We start from the raw sequence: 10,798 nt of genomic DNA, 5'->3' as shown, positions 1-10,798 counted from the left end.
TTTTCAACCAAGCTATAGTTTCGTTGCCTATGAAATACAGTTATTTATAGTTTATTGCATTAAATTCAATGTGTACTTCTATCCCATTGTAAGAGGCAAAAATAATATATTAAATACCGAGACGTCATCATTGGGATGGTTCAAACTATCAACATTAATGCAACACATGCCCATCGCTATTGACAAAACATTAAAAATTCGGAAAGAACATAATTACATGATAACGACTATGAAATTAGACTTAGACAATAAAGCTCATAAAATTATCGCAAAATCAAACACAAACGTACAAACGCAAAGGGGAACCTTTAACCCACAAAAATAATAATAAAATGAGAGCATAGACCAGGTTCACCGGTAAGGTATGCGTAAATATGTATTTTTTGTCATTTCATTAATAATGGTCTGCTCTATAATATTGCAAACAATAAAGTTATCAACAATCATGTCAGAAATTTTCGATTTACAGCAGTTTTAGTGATTTGCGTCACAACCTACAAGTCTTAATGAAATGTTTTTTTTCCCGTTATGTGTACTTTTTCCCTTTGGTCTTCATGTTTTGAATTCACGTACATAACAAGATATTCGAAAAACAAAATCCTTTGAAATGTTGTGACTAATTGTTGCGTCATCAGACCTTCTTTAAAAAGTACATTCAAATGATCAAAACTGCAAGTATAATATTACAGATAAACAGAATAATAGTTTCTTTTAATTCTTATACTGACAATATTTTGCGTTACATTTCAACCCGTCCTTACACGTTTGTCGTAGTATCGTCGAGGTAACCCACATAGTATTGTCAGTATAAAAAACGAAAGTAACTATCATTCTTTTGTCTTATAAAATGTACTGAACTACTAATCGGTTGATACAATACTTTGCATATGTTAAATTTTTATATCAATGAACTTAAGTGTACTTGCAAAAGAAAATAAGTGTACCATTTCTTTTATGAAAGATAAATGTTGTGGTATAAAATATGAGTGTCTTTTGAAACATGAACGCCTACATACTACCTTCATATAAATATTGCTGATATAGTGATAAGAAAAACGACTACGGTTTCAATTTATTTATAGACTTCCATTCTTCAGACGAAATTAATAGTTTCTTATCTTATCACGTTGTCTACAAAGAGTTCACAAATATATGATCATTTAATACTCGTAACATTTTGCTATTTGACCAACTTTAACGACTTTTATAAGAGATCTGACATTCCAGCTGCTAATACCAGTATTCAAAATCAATCTGCATTTCAAACTGTACTTTACATAACTAATACGTTATGCAAGAGTTTGTCGAAAATATTTATGACTTGTATACTTGTTTAAATAGTTTATGCTATTACAATAAAATCATAATACGTTTGATAAGCACCATAATAAATATTAAATGTTTTAATATAATAGAAAACTGCTGACCAAACTTTACGACAAACGTGATGACTTTTCATTCAGAATTGTCAACTTTTTTTTCATCTGTGGCAACATCCCTACAGCACCTGCGTATGGAGTGTTCATATCACAACAACTCATACGCTAAACTACACAGACTTTTTGTATCGAGCTAGAACAAATAGGCTTCTGGAGCAGGGTTGTGTTGCTACAAGATTGAAGTCATCACTACAAAAGTTTTATGGTCTTCATAATGAATTCGTGGATCGTTATGGTGTATCCATCCGCATCATGAAAACTGATTTCTCCAACGGGTCATAGCTTTCAACTCCTCGTTTGTCTACCCCGGACTTAACTTTTTATGAGCAACTCGGCGGGTGTTTCTAGAAAAGCAGAGGACGTTTACCCTACCGGTGCACCTGGTCCATGCTCCCAGCTATTAGTGGAGTCCGAGAAGCTCATTTGCTTTTGTTACTTTGTATGTATTGATTTTAGTTACTTTATGTTCTTTGTTGTGTATGTCTGTTTTCCATGTCTGGTCTTTGTCCCTGGATTGCATTCTTTTGATTACCGCTATAACTTTGGTTCCCTTGATTACTCTTTCACAGAAATAAAATGTTGCCTCTATAGACATCAATTTTGCATTTCGTTTCATTATTCAATTCACACCATTACTTCGCTTTTTTTGAGAAATATTGCTTTGTTGTAAACACTATTTTTAGAACAAATTAGTGAGTACCTTTTTAAATTGCTTATATACATGGTAATTTTGGTTGATTTGGTTTATAGTGCAATAAAAAAGAATGTTTTGCAGAAACAGCATTGCTCAATTTCTAAAAAGTTTGAATTGGTCCTGGGCTTGTGATGTTTGCTTCTTTTTGTGTACTCTTGATGCTTTATGTTGCATGATTTGTTCTTTTCTTCATTTATACAAAAGAAAGTTACAAGGTGTAACACTCAAATAAGACACATTTGTCTCTCCTTGAGCCAACCAATCAGTCGTCAACGCTATCATCTATATACCGGTGTTTTTCAATAATCGATCTGTGTATGTATATGTCAAAAGTGTAAGATACAAACATGTAGAGATACTATACCCTCTATAATACTTCAATAAATTAAGAATCAATTTTGTAAAAAGTGTGTTGAATTTATTTAGATACCTGATCAACTACTCAAATGTTTTGAATAAATTGATTATAAAATCGATAGAAATACTGTTCGATAATGACAAATACATATAGGAAATATGTTGACATCTAAAAATATAATGATAACAATCGCGAAATTCTAAAATATTTTACAATATGTGTACGCTTGAGTGATTTATTAATTTTATACTTACATGGTCTCCTTGCGTTATTTATTTATTAATTTTTTTATACGTAACGTGACTATTGTCTAAAGGTGTAATAATGTTCGCTAAACGTCGTCCAACCGATTTAGAGTATGCCTGTAAATATCACAATTTGGATATTGAATGTTAATACAAAGCCATCCAACCATATATTTCTTCTTATGTATTATTTATGTATTGTATAAATGTCAATTCATATTCTAGATCATGATATGAAAGAACGTTAAACGTATTCATCAGCACAAGGAGAACCGATTAGTTCACCGTGTCATAGTTTTTTTTGCTTTCTGTCATGGACATGATATTTAATTAGCAACTTGTTTCATGGAAAAAATGAGATCGCTTTCCCTGCCGATGCATTTGGTATATGCTTCCAGTTCTATGTGGAATACATGTTTTTATTTTTTGTCCTTACTATGTACGTGCTATTTTTGTATTGCATGCTCTTTTGTGCGTGGTTTTATTTTTTAGGCTAATCTTAATCGTTTTGCACTATCTTTATAATCGTGATTTCCCTACTGCATACCGACCCAATGACACATTATCATCAGCTGGTAATATGTACTATGTTCACCCAAAGACACATTAGACGTAACACTTCTTATATATGTTGTTCTTTGTTTTTTTTATTTCACACTTGAACAAAGTAAATGAAACCAAAACGTCTGTCTATAACATACATTTAGCATAGCATTTTGTAATACAAATACAATGTCAATAAATGATGATTAAGACAATAAAGGATCAATGATCTCAATCGATCAAACACCAGTCTTTATGTGCCTAATATTTGAAATATAATTTTGCATTTTCATAAGCGTTTAACGTAGAACAGTTCTCGAATGATATTTTGATTTATGCTACTATTTTGGCAAACTGCGTTTTTGTATGAAGAGGAAAAGGACCGAATTTGTATATGGTCAAAAGAAGCCCTAAAAAGCGCAGTTATAATATCACAATTGTTTTATTTGAATGAGAAAGAATGGTTTCTTGACTCAGTTCTGAAAATGTAACTAAGAAAAAAGACAGTAATATGGTCGGGAAATTGTAGGACTTCTTGTGTATATGCTTTCCACAGATAAAATAAGATACTGACATACTTCCTTTCTGCAATATATAGGAATTTATAAGTGTGGGAGTCTTTTAAATGTTTTCAAAAGCTATATAACGTATATACCTAAAAGCTTATTTTTGATGTTAAAATACAGTAGTAACCACTTGACTTATTAGCTCAAACAGAAATACTCAGCTTTATATGTACCTCATACAAATACTCAAAATTTGATTGTAATGTTAGAAAAGCAATTGGTTTTAGTGTCTGTAGATTTCATCTCGTAAATGTAGGTACAATGATCATTTCTGAACATATCCATAGCTATGAGGATCAAAAGTATGATACAAAAAGATTAAACAGTGTCTGTCCTTTGTCACCTAATATTAAAGGTAATTCAAAATGCATCGTTTTTCATTTCGTTTCATGTATTGAGAATAACGGGAAAAACTGGATCCACACAAATTCAGAGTTATGGCGCTTTGACCGCTAGTAGAAGTGATTACATACAAAATTATTTACATAAAAATAAAATTTAAATTTGTAGTGCATTCATAAATTCCTCTGAAACTTAAAAGAAAGGCAATTCTGAATTTACTATTATTTTCTTTTTTCTCTACATAAAAAACGTGACATATCAGTCTATTAATGCACCAGACAATCATTCCGAATCAGTTCAATAGAAACATATTAACATCAATACAGTTTAAGAAACGGCATTAATAGAACAATGCTTTGATCTTTACATATATTTCAAAACCAATGCGTCCTTATAAAGCCAGTTTTCTCTTTTGTTTTTAGTTTAGTTGTACAATGTATAAACATATAGATTAAAAGTAAAATGTAACAATCACAGTTAATATGCGCTCATACGTTTTAATGTAACGAGAATGGATATGGTAAACATGTCATAGAGACACAACAACCCCACTTTGATGTAAAATGTGAGCTCAACGCCACCTATTGGTTTCAATGAATGGCGAAGAAATATTCACACCAAAGGGCAGGCTGCAGCTGGCGTAAGCATTCATGGCACTGGTATCAACCTTAAAATATCTGAAAGAAACACAAATATACCAAAGTGCCTGTGAAAAAAAAAGCGACACAAAAGTCAATACAAAAAACTTTTAGATACACTTAAACTGCAAGGACAAGATCATATCCTGTATTGAAAGTTCTGTTCGATCACCGTATACAAGCTACTGGCTGAACATAGAATAACAAACAGTTTACGGCTTTCTTGGTTAATATGCTTTACATATACTAACTTCAACCAATGTAATATACTTGAACAGGTAATTTACTAGTTCACAATATAACAACATTTAAAACATCTTATCAATAATAACGGACCTGAAACAATGCATAGCTTCTCCTTTTATTGTACCCTCAATTGTACCTTTAAAAATTCACATTACTGTAGAAAAAATAGATATTGTGAAGAGTATATATTGAAACATAAAAACCTCTTATTGGATATTTCGTGTAGTGTCACCTTTAAGTAAATGCAAAAGAAATAAATGTAAAAATGAAATTGCGTTTGTTGTTAAATGTTTTTTGTTTAATAATCATTACTGTCTTTTTGATATTGAATGCATTGACTTCTTCATCTTACCACAAAATCAATGAATACACAGGTCCCAATTCTTTGGGCGTTTAACCTGTATTGTATTAAAACAGAGCAGAGGGGTTCTATGTAATTGCGACTGTCACCCAGTGTTGATGTAATGAAATTTACATAAAATGGTCCGTCACCATTATCGATTTTTAAATTCTGATATTAATTCTGAAATATTTGTTTAGAAAGATATATGATTTAGGCACGAGTCGGAAAGAATGGTTTGACGGACCAATTCATACAACGTTGCTCGGGTTGCAGCGTACTTGTTAAATGGTTTGATCTATCAAAAATACCATGAAAAATAATAATAGCAGTCAATGAATGCAATACAGTTTTTTTAATCCGTCAAATGATCTTCCCCAAAAGGACACTAATTAAATGTCAGCATGGTCTAAGACAGTTACTGTGAACCGAGTATTTTCTCGAGTATATTTATGTTTATAGACTTTTCTTACACAAATGTTATGAATAATAATTCACTGTAAGGCATAAGTCAGTCGAGTGGAATCCACACTTAAAAAAGAAATCATTATTTTAATAACATTGAACAAACTTATAAAAAAGATAAGAATAAAAGTAATATATTTGTACTTCCATTTTACATTTGAGTTAAGTAGCAGTCTTTGTAAGAATCATGCAAATTCTGCAAAATGTGATACACCTAAAAACAGGCTACATATTTTAATTTTGTCATTAAGTTGCTTTATAGATCTATATGATGAAATGTATAATTATTCATTCCAATCTGTGTGCTCTTAGGCGATACGCCGCATTGACAATACAACAGTTTCTATTGTATTTTACTGTTATTTCAAGAGTTATCTCCCTTAGTTATGAATTCCACAGTACATTTTATATAATTTTACGGGTTATATTAAAAACCACATGTCAATTTCTGTTTACTATGAAAGTTAAAACAAAACATCAAAATTAAAAATATGTAGGCTTTCCAACCACGATTCACTTTTTGCATGATTCGTAGGGGAGTACTACTTAAAAGTTTTACTCGATTGCATATAAGGTAGGTATACTAATCATTTAGAAATGTGAATACACTTGATACAATTTTATTTCTAATGGATGACATTCCACATTTTCATAATTGATTCGGTAATCAGAAAGTTATTTTGTTTTGGGATTATTTGTATCCCGAATTGCGTACCAATCGACGTAAAAGACATCAAAGTACCAAACAACTTTACACAAAATAACCTTGTTGACTCAAAAGAACAAACCAATCAGAAGGTTTATCAAAAATCATTGATAAGTAAAAATATCTTGTTTTAAATATTTATTCATGAAATTATTTTCTTGATTTTTTTTTTTATAATTATTGACAAAATATTTTGCATACATTATAAAAATGTTCCTTCTACAAAACTTCTTTAAATAAAAATAAGTGAAAACTACATTATCATCTAGATAACATTTAAGCTACCGATATAGAGAAAAGTTTGTAAAGAACCATAACCATTTTGATCGGACAATTTCTGATTACCTATTTTGATTCGTGCTTCTGTGACGTGAATTGATCTGAGGACTCATTATCAAGATAGTTTTTTTTAAATGGTTGAAAATAGAGGCTTTCGATTTGCATTAAAAATTGAACCAATTCTTATCGACCTGTCTTTTGTGATTATTTCATACTACCAAAATGCTAAAATGATTGGAAACAGTTAGTAGTTTGTCATAAACCACTTTGCATAAACATTGTTTTTGTTGTTTTTGTTTACCTCCGGAAGTTTTTCAGGTTTTTTTAACTTTGTCAATTAATGGTTTGTTCAAAACAATTTCTTTTCAATGTTCTGTAAATGCTACATCATTTAACTTTCACAAGTTCATCAATACATGACCTAGGTTTAAGACAGAACGTGTTAAGGGCAAAAAAGTCCTATTTCTCGTCTTACCGTAAACATGAAGGTATGATGATATGTAAAGGTCATGTATGTATTTCAAATCTAAAGTACTTTTGTAAGGACAACTATCATTTGAGCTTTTTTACTATTTAAATGAAAAAAAATAAAGAAATCAATGTATCGTCATTTTGAGTTCAGTTATTAATCGTCGTTAAAAAGAAAGCATTTAACAAGTTTGGACAATTAACACAGAACCAATAAACATATCAAAAATAATTAAAATATGTTCAAAGTATTAAATAAGATTGAAGATTTACATTACCCACACCTTTCTCATCCAGAAAGGGTTTTAGTGTTGACGTATACATGTATATGCACTACTCATATAATTATCGTCTGTGCAATTTAAAAATGATAGTTTGATACACCAATGTTAGCAGCATATTAAAATTGATACATGTAAACAAATCGTATATCAGGTGTGATCTGAAGGGACAGACGGAACAGAACATTTCCCCTGAAAAATTGTATTATGGAATACATGTCGACTATTGCATGTTTTTATTATATGATGAAAAAGTATACTTCATGATAAACAAAGCGGCCATTTGGGATTGAAACAGCTTCATAAATTAATTGCAATTTTCTCTTCCAAATTAATTTACGTCAGTGCATTTTCGCATATGATTTACCGATAGTGCAAAATCCACATTACTGTTTAACAAAGGATCAAGAATTCAAATTGCATAGATAAGTATAAAGGCGTAACATATTATTTACGTGAAACACACACTCGAGATTACCCAAAACTTTGGCTAGTCGAAATTTAAAAATCATGTATCGAAAATTGTTTTTGTCATGCAAAAGGAGGTAGACCTTGAGTAAAGAACACAACTCTTACAAATCAACGGAACGTTTGTATTCAGCATTTTACGTAAATCTCATATAAGCATCAAAGTGACTGAATTCATTCTCTTTCAAATGAAAGTCTGATAGGCTTTGCAATTGAATATGATACAAACATATCACTGATTTCAAGAGTTATGTCCCTTACCCTAAGTCTACCTCCTTAAGGTGATATTCCTCAAAACCTTGTAATTTTTGTATATATCTTATTCGTGACTTTTTCTAAAATATTTGAACTTTTAGTGGTAATACAAAATATTTTTATGACGGTTTTATGGACTTGCACCGACAAAAATGCTTTTGAGAGTGGAATTGTGAAATGCACACCGCAAAGAAACCATACCATGAAAGCAACTAATGTATTGAATAGTTTTGTATATGACATTATACTCTTCCCCTTTTTTCTGTATTTGATCCACTTCAAAAGGATGTATAAAGGTATTATCGACATGATAAAACAAGTATGTTATTTAAAGAATACTATTGGATTCGTTTTCAATAACAAGTATTTGGTTAATGGATGTTATATTGTTCAAGACTTGTGAACATTTTAGTAGGTAATTTCTAGGTAAATGTTATCAACACTGAAATAATTCACACAATATAGCAGAGAACGCAAATTTTCTTGGACTTGATATCATGGGTATAAGATTTCTGAATTTTGTACTGACTGTTACTGCATTTTTATGTATATTACACGGAAAACTTGCGCAAATGTACATTGTTCAGTCAATCTACGCCAATGAGGGGAACACAAAATTTGCTGTTTTGCCAACAATGAAAGTTGTCACTCGATCTTTTATCGACTGTGCTAGAAAATGCACAAACGTGGATAACTGTGTCGCCGCTAATTACTTAGAATCAAAAAAGGAGTGTTACCTAAGTAACAGAATTTGTGATTCTACAGAACTTTCTCCAGAATGGCAATTTTTAAGATTACGATCACGTAAGTTTAACCATTTTTAGGAATACAAGCTTTTGGAGACAATATCGAAAAGGCAAAAACAGAAAAGAAAGAAATAATAATAATAAAATGAAATCAATAGTAAATCTTAAAAGCAAAGTATGATAATACCTCTTTAATCTATTCAAATATATTAATATTGTAGTGTTGCATTTATTTTCATACTATGATTATTCATTTTCAAGGTTGTCTTTACTTTGTCATTTGACATTATTAACACCATTTAAGGAGGTAGACTTAGGGTAAGGGACACAACTCTTACAAATTATTGGAACGTATGTATTCGGCATTTGACGTCAATCTCATGTAAATATCAAAGTAACTTGGGTTGATTTCATTCTTTTTTCAAATGAAAGCTTGATAATCTTTGGTGAAATTTAATACGATACAAACATTTCACTGATTTCAAGAATTATGTATCTTACCCTAGGTCTACCTCCTTACTGAGCTTTCTATCACTCCTTATTGCAGCAAGGAAACAATTCTATTACGTGTCTAATGAGACTAAGACTTGGAATGAAGCACAGGTGAGAAAGGATCTTATATTCATAGCAATTACTACTTTCATGAAATGTTATGTAGACGTGAACATGAATTTCAAACATCAAATACGAAGTAATGAGATACAGTTTTAAGGTTCTGCATGTAAATATTTTTTTTTTGGAAATACATAAATCGTTTCATAAATGAACCATTTACATTTACAGTTACAAGTTTCCATGATATTATGATAGAAAACAAAACATCATTTTGAACAAATCGTGAATATTTCAATCCATGTTTTGTTTCTAATTTATTAAAACTAAAAAGTTACATGAATTAGAATTTTATAGTTTACATATTTTTCTAATTAGCTTCATAGTACATCGTTAGTCAAATAGAATTTTTGGATCATCTGAATGAGTTCCTCTTTTGAAATAATGCTATAAGTTTCATATTACATGCGCATTTTAATTTTAGCAACATTGTAATTCTATCGGAGGAACACTAGCCAGTAAACTTACACAGTGTGAAAACGAGGAGGCTATAACTGCTATTTCAACATGTAAGTTTCATCTTTACTTGGATTTAAATGAATAAACTTGTATTTGAATTTGTTATGTCTAATTTTAAGTTGTACGGCTTTTTACTTGATAAACTTTTTACACTGGTAAAGATATCACATATGTGCACATGCGTGATACATGTGTTTCACGTTTCATGCCACGTATGTGATGCATTTGTGAAAAACACATGTGATACATGTAGGCACGAATCACATATGTTATAAAGCGTTTCACTTGATTTTTGCATGAGTGAAAGAATAGATATGTGACACATGCGTGATTATTTCATGTGTAAAACATAGTGCATATCCTCTTTATCCAACTAACATGATGGTTGATTATGTATCATTGTTTTCAAGTGAAGCAACACTGTATGGTATCTTTTAATTAAGTTCCATTTTTTATCGTTATTAGCTGTTGTAAGTGCTTTGTGAGGAACATTTTTTTCAACAGGAATATGCTTTGCCGTTTTATAAATTTCTTCTTTTACAATTCCAGGTTTTATAATTAGCACTCTTTAATTTGCTCTATATTTGCTTCCCCGCAGTTCATCATGCCATATCATTGTAAAAGTAAATACATATTATTAAAAATTAA

At 30.6% G+C, this 10,798-nt stretch overlaps 1 protein-coding gene across 1 annotated transcript; it reads left to right on the top strand.

The window, feature by feature from the left end:
* The first annotated feature begins 8,771 nt into the window (after positions 1 to 8,771).
* LOC148626486 (uncharacterized) lies at positions 8,772 to 10,235 on the top strand. The gene is made up of 3 exons (XM_088571116.1): positions 8,772 to 9,137; positions 9,627 to 9,682; positions 10,116 to 10,235. Exons 1-3 carry the CDS (start codon positions 8,831 to 8,833, stop codon positions 10,233 to 10,235), a joined length of 483 nt encoding a protein of 160 aa, XP_088427242.1. The 5' UTR covers positions 8,772 to 8,830.
* Positions 10,236 to 10,798: the final 563 nt, after the last annotated feature.

The sequence above is a fragment of the Perna viridis genome, chromosome 2 (genome assembly GCF_037379345.1).
Source record: "Perna viridis isolate PV_CMFRI_1.1 ecotype Kerala chromosome 2, ASM3737934v1, whole genome shotgun sequence".
Taxonomy (NCBI): Eukaryota; Metazoa; Mollusca; class Bivalvia; order Mytilida; family Mytilidae; genus Perna; species Perna viridis.
This window is presented reverse-complemented; position numbering and strand designations above follow the sequence as displayed.